The 24,161-nt window shown below is 48.6% G+C and overlaps 8 protein-coding genes across 8 annotated transcripts; 4 read left to right on the top strand and 4 right to left on the bottom strand.

Moving 5' to 3' along the window:
* On the top strand, window positions 1-6,045 carry MCYG_02829 (DEAD/DEAH box helicase; the record flags this gene model as incomplete). The annotated part of the gene is made up of 6 exons (XM_002849849.1): window positions 1-29; window positions 88-781; window positions 840-1,602; window positions 1,745-2,813; window positions 2,888-4,194; window positions 4,418-6,045. The coding sequence occupies 6 exons, from the start codon at window positions 1-3 to the stop codon at window positions 6,043-6,045; spliced, it is 5,490 nt and encodes a 1,829-aa protein (XP_002849895.1).
* Window positions 6,046-7,049: 1,004 nt separating this feature from the next.
* MCYG_02828 (uncharacterized protein) lies at window positions 7,050-7,631 on the bottom strand (the record flags this gene model as incomplete). The annotated part of the gene is made up of 3 exons (XM_002849848.1): window positions 7,050-7,070; window positions 7,163-7,435; window positions 7,497-7,631. 3 exons carry the CDS (start codon window positions 7,629-7,631, stop codon window positions 7,050-7,052), a joined length of 429 nt encoding a protein of 142 aa, XP_002849894.1.
* A 437-nt stretch (window positions 7,632-8,068) lies between these two features.
* MCYG_02827 (uncharacterized protein) lies at window positions 8,069-8,594 on the bottom strand (the record flags this gene model as incomplete). Its single annotated transcript, XM_002849847.1, has 2 exons — window positions 8,069-8,241; window positions 8,321-8,594. The coding sequence occupies 2 exons, from the start codon at window positions 8,592-8,594 to the stop codon at window positions 8,069-8,071; spliced, it is 447 nt and encodes a 148-aa protein (XP_002849893.1).
* Window positions 8,595-10,512: 1,918 nt separating this feature from the next.
* Window positions 10,513-11,447, top strand: MCYG_02826 (conserved hypothetical protein; the record flags this gene model as incomplete). The annotated part of the gene is made up of 2 exons (XM_002849846.1): window positions 10,513-10,551; window positions 10,593-11,447. 2 exons carry the CDS (start codon window positions 10,513-10,515, stop codon window positions 11,445-11,447), a joined length of 894 nt encoding a protein of 297 aa, XP_002849892.1.
* Window positions 11,448-12,047: 600 nt separating this feature from the next.
* MCYG_02825 (carboxypeptidase S1) lies at window positions 12,048-14,345 on the bottom strand (the record flags this gene model as incomplete). Its single annotated transcript, XM_002849845.1, has 4 exons — window positions 12,048-12,116; window positions 12,310-13,781; window positions 13,853-14,138; window positions 14,205-14,345. The coding sequence occupies 4 exons, from the start codon at window positions 14,343-14,345 to the stop codon at window positions 12,048-12,050; spliced, it is 1,968 nt and encodes a 655-aa protein (XP_002849891.1).
* Window positions 14,346-15,253: 908 nt separating this feature from the next.
* On the bottom strand, window positions 15,254-18,749 carry MCYG_02824 (calcium permease family membrane transporter; the record flags this gene model as incomplete). The annotated part of the gene is made up of 5 exons (XM_002849844.1): window positions 15,254-15,500; window positions 15,579-15,742; window positions 15,801-16,688; window positions 16,750-18,530; window positions 18,596-18,749. The coding sequence occupies 5 exons, from the start codon at window positions 18,747-18,749 to the stop codon at window positions 15,254-15,256; spliced, it is 3,234 nt and encodes a 1,077-aa protein (XP_002849890.1).
* Window positions 18,750-19,475: 726 nt separating this feature from the next.
* MCYG_02823 (26S protease regulatory subunit 8) lies at window positions 19,476-20,797 on the top strand (the record flags this gene model as incomplete). The annotated part of the gene is made up of 3 exons (XM_002849843.1): window positions 19,476-19,710; window positions 19,779-20,454; window positions 20,539-20,797. 3 exons carry the CDS (start codon window positions 19,476-19,478, stop codon window positions 20,795-20,797), a joined length of 1,170 nt encoding a protein of 389 aa, XP_002849889.1.
* A 1,743-nt stretch (window positions 20,798-22,540) lies between these two features.
* Window positions 22,541-23,535, top strand: MCYG_02822 (conserved hypothetical protein; the record flags this gene model as incomplete). The annotated part of the gene is made up of 2 exons (XM_002849842.1): window positions 22,541-23,313; window positions 23,391-23,535. 2 exons carry the CDS (start codon window positions 22,541-22,543, stop codon window positions 23,533-23,535), a joined length of 918 nt encoding a protein of 305 aa, XP_002849888.1.
* Window positions 23,536-24,161: the final 626 nt, after the last annotated feature.

Genomic DNA, 24,161 nt, shown 5'->3' with positions numbered 1-24,161 from the left:
ATGGGGACCGCCGAAACTCTGTTGAACTGGTAGGAATCTTACGTGAAACCGCTGCTGGTGCTGGGCATTCTCTAATACGTTCTCTAGGTACGCGTCTCTCGAGTCTCGCACTGTTGACCTGGTGGGGGACTATGCCGGTGACGAGCTGTTTATCATCGAAGGAGACTCGCTGCTCGTCCACACCTTCTCTGATGCCAAACTGGACTTTAACCCTGGATTCCAGCTGCTTCATGCCACCTACATTCTGGAGAACTTCCTACGCGCACTGTCCCAGCGAAAATGTAGGTTCCATATCGTCTTTTTTGACGAGAATTCTGTGTTATGTTTCCCGCGTAACGCGCCTAGTTCCCTGCATTCCCGCTTTTTCCTTGCACGGGAGTCTATCATTCAACACCTGCGAGCCAACCTTCGTACATCTTCGCCGTCGATCGAGATCAGGGTTTTTGGCGCTTACCACTCACAAGACTTTACAAGTTACTTATTTACATCTGGAGCTTACTTCGTCATGTGTCACGATGGCGTCTTTGTTGGCAGAAAACCCTTCAGTGATCATGATTCTGAGGCTGAAAATACCTCCTCCGATGATGATCATGAAGAGCCACGGACATTTAATAATAAAGATGATCTAGCCGACGAAAGCAGCCTTGAGGAGAATCGGTCACAATCCGCCACGAGTAACAGTGCCCATCATGCTACCGGATTCAGGTCTATGATAAACTGGTTCATTCGGTTAGGTTACAATATCGCTCTTATCAACGCCATAGAATGTCGGGATACCAAGGTATGATCGCCGGCCCTCTTTCTCATTATTTTGTGGCAGAACTGATGCGTCGAGGAAGGTAATGGCAATGATTGTTGAAGGTAGTGCAGTAAGGGCTCGGCTTGTACCTCTGCATAAACCTATGGACAATGATACACAAACTGGGACTCTCTACGCGGACCATGTTGAGGACTTTGAATTAGTCTCAGAATCTGGCGAGCCCGAGTCTGATGAACTCGAAGATGCCAAAGTAGGAGCTACTGAGAAATTTGATGGACCGGAGAAAGAGCCTAACGGGCTCCTGATATCAGACATAGCGGTGCCTAGGTTGAAGAACCTCCAAATGCCTGGGGAAATTCAACAGGATGTGCATATTCTGCAAGAACTTTGGGATACCTTAAAGGATTCTCATTACGCAGACCGTAGTCATCGCGATGTAGTCCTCCTTCTGGCGCTGGGCTTAATGTACCGATCTGCCTCACTAGATCAAGAGAATACAGCGGAACTACGGTCAATAATTTTGCAGAACGCCATTTTGCACGAGTGCCAATTATCTTACCGGGCCGTTCCAGGCGTGACCGTGGGTGGTACTTTTCTCACAGATTTCACTAAAGCAGCGTGCCGAGTCCTAAGGTCTGATACCTGGAAGTCGATAATTCACGACAGGTCGTCGGCCTGTGACTTGGCAGATCTCCTAGATGGCCGACTGTTTTGTCATCTCCTAAATGGGGATATCGCACATATTATCACTAACCCATCAGTAGCTTCCAGATTTAGTACCCTTTCAACCTGGTTGAAACGTCTCTGTGGTGTTGATGTGCAACTTGGCTCGTTGAATTCAAGTAATTTAAATACCTTGCCCCCCCCCCCCCCCCCCCTCTTTTCCTCCCGCAATTCCGATATATACTAATAGGCAAAGAAGCACGCCGCGGCGGAAACTAAATATGGCAGGGAGAGCCAAAAAGGGGACTAAATCTGGGTTAGGTGTTCTCCCATTCAGCCATCCCGTCTTCAACCCCCATTTGGAGCCTGTTCATCTTTCTATAGATGATAGTGATTCCAAGGGCGTTCGGAAAGATACTTCACGGGTCTTCTTGGAGCTTAGCCATTGGCACAACCACCATCGTCCCATCGGTAGCAAAACCTCCAGTGTGAAAATGACTGAACGAGAGGCCTTTCGTGCTAATCGTCGCAACCAATTCTTCATGGCTGAAATGACAGATTATTCCGCCAGCCTAACTAATGCTCCTGGGGGCGTACTGAACCCGGAGACAGTCTTTCTAAATTCGGCTAAGGATGAGAGAAAGCTAACGTCTTCAAAGGGCCCAGGTTCCCATTCCCAAGCTAACGAGAAATACCCAGCAAAGTCTAATGGAAAATCAAAGCCCTCTGCGAAAGATCTCGTTTTAGCCGCAAATGAGAAAAGACGAAATGAACTAATTGACAAACAGCTTCGGGCGTGGCGTACTGTGAAGGCCAATTTTCACAAAGAGAATGACCTCGCTTCCCGGTTTACCAAGGTAAAAAAGTACTTGTCTGATCGCCCAAGCGACTCTAGTGTCGCGTTGCAAGCCGAAATTTGGACTTACTTGTTGAGCATTTTGGTTAAGCTGTGGGTTTCCAGATGCTTCGCAGGTGAACGGGACAGGTCCCTGCATATTGCAGCATTTATTTGGGATATAGTCTACCGTGTCAGCAAGATGAAGGATGGATTAACACCAGATATAGCCGCAGATATTTTGGCAACTACGAAAGCACTTCGGTTACCAGATGTGGAGCTTCCTGTCCAGCCTACCCAGGTATCCTTAGCAGTGGGTGGGTCCGATATATTAGAGTCCTTGGGGATGGGGTCGGTCGATATTAGGTTGTCCACGAAGGAGTTTCAGCTGGTCCATGCAGCTCCGTTCTTTGATCGAAACATGGGCTCCGCACCAGATTCTCGAGTGCGCAACTTTGAACCGGACAAATGGCAGCGGGATGTGTTAGATGAGATCGATGCCAACAGAAGCTTATTTGTGGTTGCACCCACTTCAGCGGGGAAGACATTTATCTCGTGAGCGGCTTCTTATGGCGTGGCTGGTAGCTACTGTATGCTGTGGGTATTAGAACTAACTCCAAAGCATATAGATTCTACGCAATGAAGAAAGTGCTCCAACAGGATGATAATGGGGTCTTGGTATATGTCGCTCCAACCAAGGCTCTCGTTAACCAGGTAGCAGCCGAAATCCAGGCTAGATTTTCCAAATCTTTCAAGCACGGCGGGAAGTCTGTCTGGGCTATACATACGCGCGATTATCGCATCAACAACCCTACAGGTTGTCAAGTCCTTGTCACGATCCCGCATATCCTACAAATAATGCTACTTGCACCAGCCAATGCGACCTCATGGTCCTGTCGAGTAAAACGAATCATCTTCGATGAAATACACTGTATTGGCCAAGCTGACGACGGTGTTGTATGGGAACAGCTGCTTCTGCTTGCCCCTTGCCCTATTATAGCTTTATCGGCTACAGTGGGTAATCCTCAGGCGTTTTATAAGTGGCTAAGTAGCACCCAAAGGGCAAACGGTATCGATATCACAATGGTAGAACACCGCCACCGTTATTCGGATCTACGGAAATATGTGTACAAACCACCAAAGATATTCCACTTTACCAGTTTACCAGATCCCATTCCATTCCCTCCTCTAGGCCTTGATGGCGGTATGGGTTTGGCGTTTATGCACCCAGTGGCTTGCCTTATGGACCGCTCGAGAGGAATGCCTAATGATCTAAACCTTGAACCACGCGATTGCTGGATGTTATGGAAGGCTATGACTAAATACCAAACGTCAGACTTTCCCGTCGACAAGTCACTCGATCCACAAGTTGCTCTGCCGAACATTATTCGCAAAGTTGATACTATTAGCTGGGAGGCAAAACTGAAGCAGCTCTTGAAAAACTGGATGGAAGACCCAAAGTCACCCTTTGAACTTGTTTTGGAGGAACTTGAGCTTTCTGTGCGGAGTGCACAACGGCCTGAGATACAAATCTCGCCGCCACATAAGCCCAGATTGCCTTCCGAAACTCCCCAAGATATTGCTAATACCTACATTGACTCAACCCTCCCTTTAATATGCTCACTACAGGAGCATGGGGCGCTTCCAGCGTTGTTTTTCAATTATGATCGAAGTGCCTGTGAGATTATCTGTCTTAAATTACTCACCCAACTAGAAGAGGCCGAGGAAGCCTGGAAAAAATCATGTCCAGTCTGGAAAGCTAAACTCGTCCGGTGGGAGAAGTGGAAGGCATCACAAGCCCAACAAGTCAAGAAGAATGCCACCGCAAATGGGGGGAAGAAGAGTAAGAAGAAAAAGCAGGATAAAGAGACACGAAGAGGTGTCTCAAGAGATCGTGCGTGGGAAGCGGCAATACTGAAACAAGTCTACTTGATTCGTTTGATCCCGAAGATCCAGTGGATGGGTTTCATCTCATGGACGTGAAGAAGCTCACAAAGTCAGAATTCGGGGAGCACGCAGCAGAACTAAGGAACCGCTTTGTTCTAGAACGGTGATTGACGCACTCCGGCGTGGTATCGTGTCCATCACGCTGGTATGAACCGTAAATACCGTCAGGTATGCGAGATACTCTTCCGTAAGGGTACTTGCGTGGACCTTAGCCCTTGGTATCAACATGCCCTGCAAAACGGTTGTCTTCTCTGGTGACTCTATCTTTCTCACAGCGCTTAATTTCCGTCAAGCTGCCGGTCGTGCTGGACGCCGAGGGTTTGACATGCTAGGAAATGTTGTTTTCCAGGCAATGCCTTATTCTAAGGTCTGCCGTTTGCTTAGTTCAAGGCTTCCGGATCTTAATGGCCATTTCCCGGTCACAACGAGCCTGGTTTTAAGACTGTTTATATTACTGTATGGGTCTAAACAGGCCTCTAGTGCGATAAAGATGATAAATTCTCTTTTATCATGCCCGCACATTTATCTTGGTGGAGTAGAGGCGCGGGATACTGTCCTGCATCATCTGCGGTTCTCTATCGAATATCTACGCCGTACTCATCTTCTTGGGCCAAATGGAGCCCCTCTAGGTTTTGCAGGCTGCGTATCCCACCTTTACTTCGTCGAGAACTCCAGCTTCGCGTTTCATGCTTTGTTAAAGGGCGGTTACTTTCACCGCCTGTGCAGAAATCTGGGTTACTCAAGAGAGAATACCCTCCGTACTCTGATGCTGGTTATGTCCCATCTTTTTGGACGTGTACCCCTCCGAGCAGCGGTCCTCGAGAATCGAAAGAGGATGGATAAGAAGTCCACATCGATGATTGTCCTTCCACCCCTACCACCACACGCGGTGAAGATACTACATCGCGATAATAAAGAAATACTGCGCATATTCAGCGCATATGCCAAAACTTATGTGGATCAACATGTCGCGGAGCCTGATTGCACTTTGCCCCTAACCGGTATGAAGTGCGGCGGGGACGAGGATCTGCATTTAGGAGGAGCTAAATCTCTGGGCCCTGTGCGATATACCTCTGCATTTTACGCCCTATCAGGACATCATGACCAGTGGAAAAATATATCCGACCTCTGTGAAATGATGCGAAGTGGTGTTTGGCTCGAGAAGGCCGTCGTTCCATATCTAGGAATATACCCGGCTGAAAGCCAGTTTCCACTCAACGCCTATCTATACGACTTCTTCAAGCATGGTAATGCACATGCGCTCCACCGGGACAACGGGATTCGAAATGGCGATATTTGGTTTCTACTAAATGATTTTTCTCTAGTCCTCGCAACAATCGTGACTAGCCTTGAAAACTTCCTGAAACTTTCTCCTAACACGGATGCGAGCATTTTAGATGCCATGGGTACTGGCGATACTCACGAAAATGAGTTAGACGCGGCAGCCATTCAGGAAACAGTAGAGACTACGAATTCGAAGGGTTTGAAAGCTGTCGATCGAGGTGCAGCGAAGGGACTGCACGCATCCACGTCGATCCCAGTTACCACGACTCAGGCTCGCAAACAGAGGGCGACTGGTAGCTGGGAGAATGAAGAGGAAAGCGATGAGAGCGATGGTGGAACATTCGAATCCACAGCAAAGAAGGGAAAGTTGAAAAAGGAGAAGAAGAGGGAGAAGGAAAAGGAGACTACAGGGAAAGAGAAGCAACAGTTATCAGAGGACCAAGCCGGCTCCGCAGCCGCGTATGATGGGAAGGGCTCCGACATATCCAATGTGCTTATAGGATTCAAATTGCTACAAGCGGAGTTTAACAGGAAATTCAAGGCAATGTGGGCATAATTGTGAGGCATTGAGATAGAAACAAGGAATTGGGCTTTTGTCATATTCGAGCAGCAGCGAGCAGTTGAATGATGAATGTCAACCGTCCCGGCACGACACCGTGTAGTCACGTGATTAACACCAAATGGATGACTACTTGACCCATTTGCTAGTTGCGCCTCAACGGCCGCCGTCGCTCTTCTCTTCCTTTCTTTAACTTTAAATCTTCGTTCATTGGTGCCAATTGGATAGTAATTGAATAACCATCACAGGCAGAGTAGGTAGGGCAGGGTAGGTAAGGTAAATAACGTGGATAGAGTAGATGAGGCCTTGTATTTAACCTTAGCCTAATAATTTTCTTTCTATTTTAAATAATACTATTGAGGTGGTATAAACGGTGTCACCATATCATATAGACGTGGCTCGTCAAGATGGGTGGTGTAATGCATCAACATCAGCATCAACAACAAATATGTAGTCCAACATATCAATGGTATGACGCAGGGCAGCCCGGTGGTGCACCCTTATTGGCTACAAGTCATAGTATATCGGAGCTCGCGCGGTCACTGCTCAATGCTCAACACGAAACTCAGAATATGTGTATATTGGATAATATTGTTGGGTGTATCTATATACATATAAGGAGTGTTATCAGAATCTGCCACTACACTAAAAGGAGTGAGCCCACTCTAATAGTAGGCAGATGTTGAAGTTTGACAAGTGTAAATGTAGGCCGATGTCAAGCGGAAGAAAGTACACCCGTCCCGGTCATCGGAACAATGGTTGACCCGAGAGGTGCACCGAGTTCCCCATCAGCACTATTGTTAGTTGTGTGGTATCTAGGCTTATAGTATGAAAACGAATTTTAGCTCATGGTTCAATTAGTCCGCCGTACGCCTTACACTAACCATTTTAGGTACAACATTTCATATTTTGCTATTTATAGCTTTGCTTACCCTTCTGCCTCGATTGCTTTTCTATCATATACTCCATCTACCCCGGAAAGTGTTTCGTCCCAGCTTATCTCAGCCATTTCCAAAGGAACTCTTACCATTAAATCAGCATAAAATACCTCGCTTAACATTCGATAATCAGCCTTTTCTATGCCGTTAATGCTAATATATCCCACTCGACATACTTTCGCATCTATAGTATTTTCATCAAGAATAGTAAATGTACTTGAAGCAATATATCCACGCTCAATCTTTGACTCCTTTGTTGCCCAGTCTCGAATCTGCTCATCTGTCCAGTTGAGAAATGGAGACTCGAAATCCGGCATTGGCTTACGGGAGCCGTGGGTGATTGTTTCCAGATCGGTTGTTTGAAGAATACATGGGGATCCACCACCATTATCCTCTCCGGTAATATCGACTATTCCCGCATATGATTCGTCGATAAACTCGTCTAGTACCTAGCTGAATTGTGAGCAGAGCGGTGGAATCAATCAAAAGCTATATGTAATTATTCTTTACCTGTGAGGGTATCCTAGCGGTGCAAAAGACCGGATACATCATGGCGCCGTAGTAGACTCGATCCTCAATTGTACCATACGCTTCTTCTTCCTCCTTATGCCTCTTTTCATTCATTTTTCTAGCAGTCACTGGCATCGTGTTCGAATATCGAAGAATACTGAATTAATATCAATTTCCCTCATAGCGGCTAGGCCTTTTAAATTAAGGCATAGCGTGGCGTTTTCAGTGATGTCATCAACTATGTCTTGAGTCGTTAATTGGTTAACTCTCGGAGGCTATAACTTAATGTCATATGGTTCATCATCCTAAGTCTCTGTACCAGTTATATAGGCTGTGTATGTGTGTAATGCCCTCATATCGTCAGACATAGCGAAGAATGGGGCCGTGGGCAAGGCAGATGCGCTATACTAGTAGTATGATAATGGCTCTATCAGTTCTTGTTTATCATCCTCAAAGTGCTTTATTCGCTACTTGCAGCTTCGCTTAATTCATATCTAAATACTTATTTAAAATTATGGCTTCAAATGCTGGATAATATTCGCACTAAGTACTTCTTTTCCCCTCCTCTTCGCTTATCTCCTCTCTTTTTCTCTTCTTCTCTTGATATCGAGATTTTGCTGCTGCTGCAGGGTTGGGTCCGTATAAATTCTCGAGGTTCTCCCTTTAATTCCGTGGCTAATGAGAGTATTCGGATCACCTATCTTCCTAGCCTTTAAAATTGCACTTCCTAAGATGCCCCCTTGGTCTAAATTCAACTTTATTAGCCATTATTTGTTACTTCATATAAGATATATACCTTAACTATATATGGACACCATACGTACGTTTACTCTCCTTGCGACTAGTTTCTCTAGTGATGAAAGGATCGCCTGGCTTTCTGAAAACTGCAGGTGGTTCCTCATCTATTACTGTATTTTGCCCTTTGGGCACATGGCTAATTGCCTCTTGTCTTCGAGCTTTCTTCTCTGCCTCTGAGTTCAAGTTACTGAACGAGGTGGTCAGCCCTGCTGTACCATATCTTCGAACATATTCTCTAATATTATTCGATGTCTCTGGGGCCTTCGCTGGATCAATTTCCGCTTTGATATGTTGGGCCATGATTAAGGAGTAATACCGTAGTATAAACATAAGCAATTACTTGAATCATAGACTATAGTAGTGTGAATCGATAGTTGTTTAAACAAGCCCTTTCAGGGTTGCTCTTACCTCCTCTTACCTCCTTCTGTCACTAAGACAGGCATTGCTAGATTTGTTCGCTCATTGTCTATTATATATATGAACTGGGTTGGACAAATATCAAATATTTCGTAGCTATAACTACAATATCACTACTAACATCTAGACACAGCTCTATATAGTCGTGGGGTCTTGACACAGTGGTATTAACTATAGAATTTAATGGTCGGGAGAAAGCGATAGCAATAGAAGTAGAAAAAGAACAATATATCTTCAATAAAACTAAATATTTTCAAAAAAGTGGCGGGGCTGATAGATTTTTGAGCTATTCTAACACTAAGTCTGCATTTTTACACCCGATATTCTGGCACATTTTATATTGGAGAATAAGCCGTTGTTCTCTGCCTCGCTAGGTGGAGCATATACGGGCTCTTTATTGGCATATTATAAAATCCGGTATCTTACAAAATAAACATTATCAACATGATGCCTGTCCAGTTCTCTCATAGCTTTGAATTGAGCTAGAGTCGACTGGAAGCCGTCGAGTCGATGACGCAATGAGAACCGTAACTATTAACTTTAACATACTATATAAAACGTCCAACACTCCCCACAGCATAAGAGCCTTATTCGAAACATTGTGCCCAGATATATAACTACTCACAAAGATGTCCGCAACGAAAGATCCTCCCCCACCTTACGAGGAGCTGCCAAAAAGGAGGAGTAAGAAGCAACGGAAAGCTCAAAACTTTGAGATAGTTATTGGGTAGGTGGTAGCCGCTTAAGATACTGTCAAAAAGGAGGATTGATAATATTGAAGCTCTAACTATCGAATGTGCGTTGAACCAAGCGAGATGTAGCTGACTAATACAAAAACTGACAGATACTCGACTTCCTTATCCTGAATTGTGCCTGCGTTTTATACCCCAAACCCCATCGGAGGGAATAAATAAATATTATAACCCCCAACATGTCCGAAAATTACAACATCAACAACTCCAGCTCAGGGAAATTCTTTATTGAAATAAACACCACAGCCCCCCTCTCCAACCACCGCAACCAATAATGAAAATGTGTTGCATTTCCTATCATGCATTCATTATCCTATATATTACACTAATATTCGCCAACGCCGTTAACCCGTACACTATGAAGTAATATAATGCCCACCCATTACTGTTACAATATACTAACTATCTCTTCTTTAACTAGGCTCTCCCGTAGAGGTAGATATATGTCAAATATAACCAGTCTCTCCGCCACCAATCAGCGCGGGCTCGCCCTTTTGGCCGAATGGCAGATTCTGACAATATATTATGATTGAATTTAGACGCAAAGCACCAGAATCGTAAGTATTCTCCTAGTTATAACTGAGTGCTATATATTCGGAGGCTAACAGCTTAATAGTGATCGTATCTTAAATAAGTTTGACGAGCTGGTTACATCTTCCAACAACACGGCGGCTAAGCTAGGCCATTAGTCGCATCATCCAACGAGACAGCAACAAAACTCGACAGCATTAGCCAAACAATGAAGATGGTGACGGATAGAAGAACCGATAACTAAAAGCCCCAGTTAATATTTTCTTACCTTCTTTTATACCTGTATAATTACTTGTTCATCCTTTTTATTACCACCCTTATTAACTAAATAACTCACCGGTTACCGAGCATCAACTTCAAGTTTTATTTACTGACGTCGACTCTACCTCCTGCTTTTCACTCCCATCTACGATATGAGCTCGTAGTTAACAAGCCTAGGCAAAGGAAAGAAAGCAGGATAATACATTTCGCTACTTAACTTTTAATGAGAGGGTAGTCGCCCATTAAGTCTCTGCAAAATGATGAAAGTTGAACGTCTTGGTACACCGAATTTCGATGTAAGGCAAAACCCCCCGCCATTATCTGAAGCAGCTAACAGAATATGCTCTGCCAGCTTGCAAGCAGACAGCCTGGAACCAAGTTTCCCCTCGATGGTTATGATATAACCATGGTCCCCGATGAAACTCTGATAGAACTCTTTAAAACGGCACCATTGCTCCACGATTACCAGGGAACACGCATCGTGCGCCTCTCCCACACGCTTGTTCTCAAAGGGGGAGAACTTACGCGACCATGTGAAGCAGAGATCATGCAGTTAGTTGAGGCGGAAACGTCAATCCCGGTCCCTAAAGTTCATCGAGTCCTCAATACCAAGACACAAAACACCTTTTTCGGATGCCAATGTTACTTCGTCATGGATTTCATTGAGAGCGACACTGTTCAGGATTGCTGGGAGGGCTTGAGCCAGAATCAGCGTGAAGATATTATTTCCCAGGTGGCTTCTATGTTTCTTGCTTTGCAGTCAGCTGAGGTACCCCAACAGCCAGGACCGGTAGCCTGTCAACTTTGCAAGGCCAAAGGGTGCTGGTTTAGTGATATAGGAGGGGGCCCATTCAGGGATATTACAGCAATGGAGGCTTGGTTTAACCGCAAACTTGAGATTTGCCAAAGTTTCAAGCAAGCTCCAGATACTGTTCCACTGTTCTCTATTAACAAGCTGGTTCTTACACATCAAGATATCGCACCCCGGAATTTGATACTAGATCCCAAGGGTAAGGTATGGCTGATTGACTGGGGCGATGCTGGGATTTATCCTGAAGGGTTTGAATATGCAGCATTGGCTGTAAGAAGGTGGACCGCAGTTTTGTTTACAGATATGTTGTTTGAACGGATCCCTAAATATCCGATAGAGTGGCAATTGTCACAGATTATGTATGCATTGACAACTGGGTAGTGGATTGACTGAGGATGGGCTATGGAACGGTATTTAAATCCTACAAAGAATATTGACTTAACGGGGTTGGGCTTAAGCAGCTCATACACCTTACTGTATCCCTTACATCAACTAGTAGTTTTGTCTTACTCCTAGATATTCATCCACGCCGTCAACCCTTAAGCTGTGAGGTAATATAATGTCCTCTCATAACCTTTACAATATACTAACTATCCGTTCTTTAGGTTTTCTCGTGAGATGCCGACGGAAACTACAAAGATCCATCGAGGGACGCAGAGGACAACGACTTCCAACTACATGCGCTAGTTAAGTCACGAGCATGAGCTAAAGAGTGAGTGCTGGCCTGCTTTGATGTATACACAAATAGTGCAACTTAAACTAACGTATCACTCAAGAAACAAGAAAGAAGTGGTCGGACGACTCTGATTATGAAGCATCAAGCGACGACGACGACGATGAAGGCCTCGACCCAGATATAGACTGGGAGCAAGAGGAGAGGGTCTCAAAGTCTATGTAGGGGAAACGACACTCATCGTATTGAGCGACAAGGGTAACTACGTACTCTATAATGCAGGATAATCCAAGGTGGCAGACTACCCATTATATAAAGATGTAGTAGTCGAAAGACTTGATAACATGAACATGAAACTTGATCCTACCAGAAACTAACTGCATGGATTGGAGGAAATGGACGAAGAGGGCTGTGGCTCACTTAGCCTGGATCAATAATTAACCTTGCAAGTTCCGTTCTTCTCTCTTTTTTTCGTTCCCTCTCATGAATCTACAGTATCAGTATGGCAGTAGCTATGATACCGGCCCAGATTCCCACTCTATATAGACAATCACGAGCAGACAATCCCACCGCAGCTCCAGGCATAGGAGTGGGCTCAGCCGAGCCCACCACCTCGGGGAATAAGGAGGTTGAGTTGGAATCAACCACGATCCAGCTTCGAACGACGGCGGTACCATTCTCGACAGACTCAATTTGCTCCTTTGTGCAGGTACTGGTATCAAGAATGTGGCAGAAGTGCACATGCTGCGGTGGTGGCTCGTTCTTAAACACAAACGAGTCCGAAGGGCCCGAGGAGCCGTAGAACTTACCGTCCTCTCTGCGGGAGGATGTATCGATGGTGCCTGTGGCAATGTCCTTGTTGAACAGCGCACGGTGGAAAATCTGCAGGGCGGTCTCAGGCTGGTAGCTTGGTACCTCATGACCGGCTTCGTAGACACGGGAGAACGAGAGATTGCCGTACTGCCTCACCTGGCCACCAATATAGCTGCTGTTGACCTGAATTCCAGCATATCCAGCATTGTGGAAGTTCTGTGTATCAGTGTAGTTAATCGCCAGACTTGACAGTTCGCCACCAAACCAATTGCAGGCATAATCCCGGTCGCCGTAGACGAGCGAGACCTTGATGCCGTTCTCAAGTAGGTACGCCAGATCCTCCAGCCAGCCCGGCCGTGGGTAGTCGCCAATGGCACGGAACGCGGTGGTCACGACATCATTCGACTGGGTCCAGTTGAGTGGCACACCAAGCGCTGCTTGCACATGTGGCTGATTTAACCATGCCATGTAGAAAGGCGCTGGGAACGGGCTCGGATCAAGCTGTCCGATGTCGTAGTAGTTTCGGCCCGAGAATTCCTGGTATGGGTCGCGCACTTCGGTAGAGCAGAAGGTCTCTGCATCTTTGCAGACATCATTGACCATTGCATTGATACCAATGTTTTCCGGGTCGGAGACGGCAGAGATAGAGCGACAATGGTTGATCTTGTCACGGCAACCACCTTCTCGGTAGAGAGCATCCAACATTCCTTCATGGATGCTAGCGTTGACAGCTTCGATGCTGTATGTGTTGTTATACGCCATCTGCGGGTATGCTGGCCACTGGACCAGTCGGTCGATGCAGCCATTGACGATCATGAGAGTGTCGAGGTGTAGCACATGCCTGTTGCCTTCGCTCCCATTCCACGTACCATCCTTTATCTTCTGGTTCTGTTCCTCGAAGAAGGCTGTAAAGGCTGGGCCGTAGCGACCACCGTAAGATTCAGTAGCGATGCTGATCCTAGAGTCTCGGGGATGGTAGCCTGGGAACTCCTGGAACCATACCTGTGCGAAGTGCCAGAGAGCAATGGCAGCATTGCGGGTTCCCTTGGCCGTGGTGTCCATATTGCGGCTGGCATAAGTGCCCACCAGGAACGTAGCATTCTGCTCAGGAATTGGGTCTCCGGGTTCCAGCTTGGTGATCTCGTCGGTGACCAGGTTTCTGGTGAAATTAGCGAGGGTGTCGTAAGACAGGCCGACTTGCACTGGCTGGTCCAGATAGAGCATATTAACTATTTAACAGGATATAAACGTTAACTATGCTCCAACCGCCACAACTCAACGGATATGGTCATATTATTACCTTCATTATTCCATGAATGAGGGTTGAGCCGGGTCGAGTTGGAGTCTGGGTTGACGAAGCAGGGCCCGTTCTCTGTCATCATCCCAAACATCGACGAGCTCCCTGGGCCACCGTTCATCCAGATGGACAAGGGCGCATTTTCAGGATCCTTCCTTGCTTCAAAGAACCAGAAGAAAGTGTTGATGGGATAGTCCTGCTCCACACCGAGGTCCTTGAGCGTGCCTGGGGGTAGGTGGACATATCCAGCATAGGACTTGACTCCCTCTGTCGTCTCGCAGAGACCAGGCTATTGTTCAAGTCAGCAATACTTCCCCTAGACAGCTGCTTCGGCCATCCAATGATGGTCACTGACCTCCTTGTAGCTGATGCGAGCACCGCCGCCAAACTTCGATTCCAGAACGGTGACTCCCTCCGGCCTGGGAGGGAATTGGGCCTGGGCAAGATGTCCAGCTGCTGCCAATAGGCAGAGTGCCGCTCTGGCGAAGGGCCGCATAGTCGATGGTTGAACTTCAAATATAGAGAGACCAGGGAGGAATATCAAGCGTTGCTGTCTACCTCTGTCCCTTTCTATCTCCCTCTGGCCATCAACGCAGAAACACCCGCATATTTAAATATTTTGCGAGAGATATGCCGTTGAAGCAACCCCGCATGAGACGGCAGTGGTAGCCGGGGAGCCTTTATGGCCTGGTTTGAAGTTGTCCCTGTATATTACTCCGTACATGGGCGAGGTTTGCCCGTTTTGCTGCCAGTGATACGAGGTGGCCGGGGGCAGTCTACAGGGACAGGGGATGAGGCCATCAACACGAATATCCGGGGAAGATAAGCAAATGAAAAAAGAAGCGAAACCTGTTTCGACAGAGTCTTTCCCCCCTTCCCAGTATTATTGATCTATCGAGGTTAGCAGTGTGCCCATTAGGCAGCAAAAGAAGCATGAATAGTTACATTACGAAACCTCTTAAGAGGCAGCTTTGACTCGGCGCTGCAAGAGGCGCATATGGCATAACATGGGGATTCCCTGTCAGCTATATATTTTGATATGTTAAGTACCACCCTTGACCGTGGGGTCATTAATTCTCTGGTTGGTTTGATGCGTGATGCTTGTGCCCAGCGCTGCTCGACCTGTCAAATATGCTGAGGCTAGCAGGATACACAGTCAGGAATGCATCGAGGCAAGCCCAGACAGGATAAAGGGCATTGCCGATAGCTGTATACTTAGCATGATGGTAATAATTGCATCAACCGAGGGCACTGCTGGTTCAAAAACAGTGATAATAGAAATAGCATCCGAGAGTTTATATACAATATGTCCTCCACCACAAATTACCGCATATATATTGAAACCTGCGACCTCCTCCCTATATGTATAACTCTGTGCTTCCGCCTAACCTTTGCTGCCCATATTCAACCGCTGGTTTGAAACGATCCGTCCTCGCTCCTTACCACGCCAAGCGCTAAAGAGTGAAGCTGACCTCCTCCTCTGATACCCATCGTGCTCAAGCCGGACAAGTAAAAGCCCATGACAACGAAGATATACGTGAGCAGCAGGATTGAGCCTTTGAAGTAGTTGCTCTTTCCTTCCCCGTAGACATATGACAGGAGAAAGACACACAGGATGACTGTTATCATATCCCATTGTGGGAATATTAGGCTAGATCAGGGACAACTATTAGCATCGTAGCGATGAAGCTCATACGTAATCAGAGGGAGGAAGGTTGTTCAGTCTTACTTAAATGAATGGCCAAGAAGGTCAGAAGGGTTGAATATGGAAGTATGGACAGCACTGAAAAGTACCAGAGCTGGGATCTGTAAAAGACACACTTGCAGCGCATATGCTGAGCCAATCTCCATCGACAGCGCGATGTTCCCGTTCATTGCAAATGAAATAGCATTCTACAACTGTTAGCATGGTTACCACCCAAAAATGGCATTACTGACGAAGGGTACACACCAAAAATTCTGTAGTGTTAGGGACTAAGGAGAAGAGGGTAATCCCGAGGAACTTCTCGTCAATTTCGTAGCTCTGTAGCACCACATCAACCGTGTTCACCAGTATCTCAGCAATCACTGCATACAGCAAAGTAGCAACGAGCAGTATGACGAAACTCTTCGTCCTGCCCCAATTGGGTGCATCATGCCCATGAGGCTCTCCATGAGGCTCAGTAAACACTCCCGCTTCTTCTGGACGCCCAATTGTTGGAGTTCCAATTGTCCCTACAGGCGTCTTCATACCCGGTGTGCCCGCTACAGGCCTTGGGCCGGCTGCATCCCTGGCAGCAACTGTAGCCGCTGTTGCTGCCACTTCTGTCACCTGACGCACCAATCGGTCGTTTTCTTCAGCAGTCAGGGAAGGGATGGCCATGTTGTAGGGGGCCTGACATTTGTTCTTGTCCTTTGGAGGTACAACATGAACCGTTGCACCGTCGCCAGGACTGAAGGTTGCTGTAGATTGGTCGGAGCTAGGTGTCAAACCAACATGTTTCAAGGACTGTCCAAGGATTCGCGCATACAGCTGAGAGTCTCGTATGGAGCCCTTGAGACTGGGGTTGCCGTGCATGTGGTCCAAGGACGTATGAGAGGCGAGCCTATGGGTGTCATGATGTGGTTTCTTCTCGTCCGTGTCGGTTGACCAAATAATCGCAGCGTGGGTCCGAAGAGTAAACCAAAGTCCAATGATATATGAAAGGAACAGTAGCACCGCTGCAAAGTAGGAATAGGGCTGCACCGCCTTCATGAAGAAGTCATCGTCGACAGCGGGGACCTGGGAGAAGTAACAGCGACTGCAATCTCTGCCGCCAGATGATTTGACATGACTGCAAGCATGGCAATTCAACTCGTGCTAGGCAAATATTAGCTCTAATCAAATTATGCTGTTGGACAAGATGAAGGGGGTCACGTACTCTGCCATAGATTTGATAAAAGAGTGTGGGCCCAAAGGCAGCAATGACAGCAAAGAGTAGCATTGTCGACGTCACGCCAGCTGACTTCACATTAAAACGCTGAGTCTTGCGGATGATTGCTCCAAAACACATTGATATTCCGGGTAGGAACAAGATACCGGCGAATATGCTGCCAATGATGCTTCCTTCGACAAGCTGGGCTTTGCCTTGCGAGAGGGCGATGCAGTAGAGGTATACCTCCACCAAGGTAGAAAAGAAAGCATTGACAGCAGCCCCTAGGCCCATAGACGATTGGGCAGATATTGATGCAACAGCCTGCCCGATGAAATAAGCAAGGGGAATTATAGCAATCAGCGCCATCCCAAATATCAGGCCTGGGTGCGTGATGAAGTTATCGGTAGGAAAGATCTTGCGCAAGACGTGAAAGTCAAAGATAACGAAGAAGACGACAGCCAGCAGGTTAATAAGAAAGATGTTAGTCCCATCAACGGTGTATTTCCAGTATTTTAAGCCAGCTGCACGGTAAGTACAAAGGAGAATCGACGATGAGGGGCCGGACTGTAGCCTGGTGTAGGTGCTATCAGAGTGAAAGGACAAAGCAAGAGGGTGCCGACGAAGATGATGAAACAAGATGACGGTAACACGACCCATCGGTATCCAAAAAACGAGGATCCAGCAGAGAAGAGAGACCGAAAGCAGCAGTGGGCCGACTAGAAGATAGAAGAATATATAAAACATGACCCGACCCGTGGTCCATTCACCCCGTCCGAAGAGGCGCCTTTTAGTTCTGGATGCGTCACTGTCATCAGAATGGTGCCTCCCAGTTCTACCAAGCAGGCTGTCCCGCTCGCTGGCAGAGTCCATGCTGTTCCTGCGCCGGCCTACCAAGGGCCGGGCATTTGCAACTGGGCCAAAAAATAAACCACCCCGTTCGATATCGCCGCTCTGCCACTGCTCGTACTCACTGATGCTCCTTCCTTCGCCCTCATCCTCATCCGCGTAATTCTCGTCAGGCTTCAGGCGAACCATCGAGCCGAAGGGGTATAGCAGATAGCAGGATAGTCCCCAGAAGACCCTACCGTATGCAGAGGAGTCTGGCGAGAAGCCGATGGCAAAACAGGCAACAGCACCGATGAGGGCTGCCAGCGCCAGCCACCACCCGAAGAGCACCGTCCACAGAATATTGGCCAAGAAGAGCCATGGACTAACACGCTGGCCTGGAGTCGAATGAATATCTCCTTCTGCATTCTTTTCGACGGACCGAAGCTTCTTATACAATGCCGGCTTCCAGATCCTGATGCCGAACGGGTGAGTCTCGTTTATAGCTTGCTGCCTGTCCTTGAGCGTGAAGCTTTCGGCATCACTGCCGTCATCATCAATACCGGCGTCTCCAGCCAATTCATCACCGTTGTCGTCGTCATCATCCTCTTCGTTATCATCAGCCTGACTACCACCAGCCGTCGGGCCACCTGGTCGCTCGTCCTCGGAGTCTACCCGGGTCAGCAGTGTCGAGGGTACGACGCTCCTCCGCCGAAGGGTGGGGTGTTGTCGAGCTGTAGATCGACCAGAGAGAGCTGGCACCCTCAGGGCCGTGTCTTCGACCTCGGTCACATCGTCGTCAACCGAAAACTCCTGGCCTCGGTGGGGCTTGGAGGAAACGCGACGAAGAATTGCGGGTTTCTTTGGCGTCCTTTCCGAAGACATGGCTTCGATCATGGGCGACCTCGAGGGGTCATAGGTTGCAGATTCGGCGTAAGAGCTGCCAGATTGGGCCATGGTCCCTGGCATAACAGTTAGCAACAACATAGGTAGTCCGGGAGACTTTTTTTCAAGCTGTACTACAAACCGTAGGTATTCCCACTGCGGCTGTCTGCAAGTGCCTCTGCACGCTCGCTCTCAGTCCTGGTGATGGGAGCAAACTGTCTCGGGCTAGAAGCCACAGAGGACGACTGCTCCTGGCTGTTCTCTGTGTCATGGTCGTCTCCGGCGGACGAGGCCATGGCTGCTGTTGCTGGAACAGTACCGTGGGCTCAAGTGTATTATATCTTCCGCCTCACAGCGAACGAATCGCGACCAGGTATCCCACACGTAAACCCAGGCCTATTCATATCAGAGAGGTCGCACAATAGCCAGGCTCAGGCTAGCCACAGGTATATATACCAATATATTAGATAGCTGTCGGTCGAGGTGGTGTTGCTTCGGAAACGGGACTGTTAACGGGCGGTACCACAACACACAACCAAACTAGCCGCTCATTCTCTTCCTCCTCGGGGGGGTGCAGCAAGGGGACAAAGAGCCAAGTGTCTGTCAGATACAGCTCAGGGCTTTTATAGCAACTGGATGCCGCTTTGTTCTTCTTATCTTCTTTTCCAGCTGACTTTCTTTTCTCTTCCGGCGATGTTTTTTTTTGCTTCTTCCGGGCGGAACAAAAAAAACGTGACCGCGGCAGATGACTGCTTAGTAAGTTCTTGGTCATCTTATGTTCTTGGCAGATGAGTCATGTGTTAGTCATTAATTAGTCAGCATCAGAGAAGACGGTCAAAGCTTTCTTCCTTCTGGCGAAACTTCGAAAGTGAACAAAACATACAAAACGTCAACATCGACATCGACATACCAGGCTCGTTCTGTTTCCATCCGGCCTCTCCTTCTGGCACTTCTTGCATCGTCCTCGCCTATAGGCCACCGAGCCGACTCTCCGTCAGAACCTCTTCCCAGCACTGGACGCCATGGCGCTCGACAGCTATTACCGGAACAAGATAGAGAGCATGAAGCTCGAGATTATCCAAGGACAAGCTGTTCTCAGACGATTAGAGGCACAGAGGAACGACTATAACTCAAGGGTGAGATTACTGCGGGAGGAGCTCGGTCTGCTGCAGCAGCCAGGCTCTTATGTCGGTGAGGTTGTTAAGGTCATGGGCACGAAGAAGGTCCTCGTCAAGGTCCATCCAGAAGGGAAATACGGTGAGTTTACCTATCCTACAACTCCCTGGTAACGCGTCCGCTGTGCTAACGAGACACAAAACCCTCAGTGGTTGATATTGCGGACGGCGTCGATATCGCCAAGTTGACGGTCGGCAAACGAGTTTCTCTTCTGTCTGACTCGTACAAGCTGGAGAAGATGCTGCCTTCTTCTGTTGACCCCCTCGTGTCGCTGATGATGGTCGAAAAGGTCCCAGACAGCACCTATGATATGATCGGCGGGTTGGACCAGCAGATTAAGGAGATCAAGGAAGTTATCGAGCTAGGCCTCAAGCATCCTGAGCTTTTTGAATCCCTCGGCATCGCACAACCGAAAGGTGTGCTGCTCTATGGGCCCCCAGGGACAGGTAAGACTCTGCTAGCCCGTGCAGTTGCACACCATACAGACTGCAAGTTCATTCGGGTCAGCGGTTCGGAGCTTGTACAGAAGTATATTGGTGAGGGAAGCAGGATGGTTCGAGAGCTCTTCGTCATGGCTCGAGAGCATGCTCCCAGTATCATATTTATGGATGAGATCGATAGCATCGGCTCCAGCCGAGTGGAGGGAAGCAGCGGGGGCGATTCAGAAGTCCAGCGTACCATGTTGGAGCTTCTCAACCAGCTAGACGGGTTTGAGCCGACAAAAAACATCAAAATCATCATGGCCACCAACCGGCTGGATATCCTAGACCCAGCCCTTCTGCGGCCCGGCCGGATAGATAGAAAGATTGAATTCCCACCTCCCTCGTAAGTTAGAGCCTTATATTCACATTCCCACCCTCTTTTTTGCGAGACTTGAGAACTGATTTAATATTTTCCTGCCTGCTACAGCGTCGAAGCCAGAGCTGACATCCTTCGCATCCACTCACGCTCGATGAACCTAACTCGCGGCATCAACCTAACCAAGATCGCCGAGAAGATGAACGGCTGCTCTGGTGCTGAGTTGAAGGGAGTATGTACCGAGGCTGGCATGTATGCCTTGCGAGAGCGACGGGTACATGTTACGCAGGAAGATTTTGATCTTGCAACAGCCAAGGTTCTCAATAAACACGACGATAAGGAGGTCAGTCTCGGCAAGCTGTGGAAGTAGAAGTGCAACGGAACAGCGATATCAACGGGCAAAAATGGGTTTTATATGGATCATCGTGGTTACATCTCCACCTCCCCAAATCACGGATGCACAGAAACGCTGCCCATCCTCAGTGTATTGCACGGTGCCAGGCCTATTTTCTCTTGAAGCCAGTGACCGTCAGCGCCAGTCTTCTTAATCCTTCTATTCTGTACACTACATAGCGATGATATGCAAAGCTCAAGGCTGCCTCTTTGTTCAGGCCATCCCTGCTCGTGCAACACAACACTGTATGACCCCCAGCTTTATTTACTGGTCCGGGTCATTTCCATAAGCACATCAGCATACACATACACAAAGCAACCGTCTTCAGAACTGCTGATAGGAGGATACATATGCACCATCCCCTCACCCTGGAGCAGTGTCTAGCACTAGCCCATTCTACACAACTGGCCAGAGTAGACAAGACCTTCTTCTATTCCTACATGTATAAATCACGCCGACTCTGCTGCCGACTCGCAGTCGGGGCCGAAATCCCTAAAAAAGCTTGTGCTTTCTTTTCCGCCAGCAAGTGTCCACATACTTATAGTACGGCATGGGGTATGCATACATCGTACCCTGCGACTCCTACGGGGCCGCATGCCGCCTATGACAATACATACATCGTCCGGCATCTCGCACCGCCAATAACTTTCAGTGACGAAGATTGATCGGCAGCTCTCACGCCGTCTCCTACTACATACATAGTATGTCTGTATAGCTGTATTACATACAGGGCTATTCCAACGAGTGGGAATCGAAGCTGCATGGTGAAGGCTCCCCCGCAAAAAGAAAGCAATCGAGGCAGATAAACAGACTGGTATGATGGGACCCTCGCAGCCAGCTGACCTCTCTCTTATCCCAATTCTAAGCCTTACCATCTCCATTTCTGTCGCGTGAAAGGACACCTACACATGGCACCTATACGAGCGGGCCCAATACACAGAGCAAAGGGCCACATTGGAAGGGTTAAGTATACGCAGCCCATACTCTATGCTTACACATATCAGTGCCGTCATCTCGGCATCCCTACAATGTCTACGGTTCAGAAGTTTCATGGAGCCCACAACTCCCTTCCCCTCTCCCACACGGTACGCTCTTCCATGAGGCGTGTTTCCCCAGGTTTCTTCGGCCTCCCTACTGCATACTATGTAGTAGCCATGCTATTATAGTATATAAATGTATACGGGGCTCTCCACTCGGTATCCGCCTACCCGACCCTGCTCTCCCGTACCGTCTTGGGATGCATCAATTCGCCGTGCTGCCCTCAAGCCTTTCGCTAAGCAATTGTCTAACTAATAGGATGTCTCCCTCGCCAGCCACCATGATCAATCTTCAAGTTATCAGGTTCTTATTATTAATTTTAATATGTAATTTCTTTTTCTCTCCCTTTTGGTCCTTTATCAGACAACTGGTATAATTGCTTATTTGGGTAGTCCTTGGCCTTTTTTATATCTCCCTCCCCAACTTCATCCAGCTCGTCTGGCTTTTCAGGCCTTGCGTACTCCAAGGAGCAACTCTCTCCCTCCCTCTCTCCCCCTCTATCCCCCTGCTGGCTTTCCACGTTGTCGTTATCTCAAACAGGCCCTACTTGGCTAGATAGGTCTCTCAAAGAGCTAAAGATACCATCAAACTTCACTCTCAGCGCCAACTGAGCTATTCATCGGCTTTAATCCTGCCTCCTCAACGGTGTTTCTCTTGGGAACTGCTTCGAAGAGACGGGCGATGGCCTCACCCGAGATATGGGCAACTCTCCTGACAGCTGTTGATCCACTCAGCGTGAGAGCCATGCCGGCAATGCTGCAGTCCACTATCGATCTGTTGGAGACCGAGCTTGCCAGAGCCAGAGCAGCGCTGGAGGAGCTTCAGTCCCAGCCAGAACCGTGCTATGCCACCCTCCAGGATGATGTTACCGGGGCCGCCATGGCTGCGTATAAAACCCACCTTCTCGAACGCGTAGCGGCCTCAAGCAGCATCAGCCTACCGACATTCACCTCAGAGCACCGCAGAAGAACAGCTCGGCTGAGGAGACGGCCGACGTCGTTTTGGGATGTCATTTCCAACTCGCTCGTCCTGGATCATCTTACTCCTTATCTCTCGGTGGCATCCCTCCTGTCTCTTGCCTCAACCTGTACAGCACTGCGTGCCCTTATCATGGACACCCCCTATGTCTTCCGGTATCTAGATCTTACCAGCTGCAAGGGCGCCCAGCTCTCGTGGATGCGCACCGTCGACAGAAACATCAACACCGCTGCTGCCACCGCCGCTGAAGAGACGCCGGCAGACGAGCAGATCTACTCCGCGCCCCTGCGGACAATATTTGACGACCTGGGACGCAGGTCGGTCCTTCAGGACGTCCGGACGCTGGTTCTGGACGGCCTCCCGGTAACGGCACAGCTGGTCTCGGATATCCTGTTGACCGACCGTTTCCGCGTCTCTCTCCTCTCCATCCGGGGCTGCCTGCACCTGGACGAGCGCAAGCTGAGGCAGGCCATCGAGTATGCGGTACGGCCTGGCCGCGCCAAGGGGTCGCCAAGAGTCAAGGGGATCTACTATTTCTCACCCAAGCCCATAGCTGCGACTCCTGCGACTCCTGCAAGCGGCGCAAGCCCATCAGACAACAGGAAGCTGCCGGTCTGCAACACATCGACGCTTGGCCACCGAGATTCGTCGAACCATCGCCGACACCGTCAGCGTCATCGCGCCCCGCATCACTCTGATTTAGGCTCGGCCGTTGTGCAGGCGGAGGAGGATCCTGTCGACCGATCAGGGGACCGCACAAACCGCCCAGGCTGCCTATCTCTGGGCAGTGAGTGGTACTGCCAACCAGGCGAGGTCCTGAAACTTCCCTCTGTGCAGAACGGATGGGCTCGCACTCTGCAGCTCTGCCAAGGAGTAATATCTTTCGACGCTCCCTTGTGTAGGGGTACCAGACACGATTCAAATCTATATTATGGGAGCGACAATAACCATCACAACCACAACCTTCAACACCAATCTCACAACAATACTGCTCTCTCTGCTACTGCTACTACTACTAGTAGTAGTACATTTTTGCCTCCTGCGATCGCGACCGTCTCCCTAGGCCCTGCCGGCTGCGAAGGATGTCGCACCTCGCCCGAGGGACCCCTGGTGTGGGAGCAATCCCCCGAGCAGCATTTTCCGCTCCTGTCACCGCCGCCATTGCACTCGTATAAGACGAACGTCGCCAAGACTCCCGCTCTTCGCCTTCATGAATCCCCAGTGCTGATCGCTCAGTGCGAAGAGTGCTTGCGGGCCGGCGGTGCCACAGGTGCAACCGATGGCAGTGTGCTGCATGTTTGCCTGATAACAGCAAGCCGTGGCC

This window comes from Microsporum canis, genomic scaffold (genome assembly GCF_000151145.1).
Source record: "Microsporum canis CBS 113480 supercont1.2 genomic scaffold, whole genome shotgun sequence".
Classification (NCBI taxonomy): Eukaryota; Fungi; Ascomycota; class Eurotiomycetes; order Onygenales; family Arthrodermataceae; genus Microsporum; species Microsporum canis.
The sequence above is the reverse complement of the archived record's forward strand: the minus strand, read 5'-3'. Positions and strand labels throughout refer to the sequence as shown.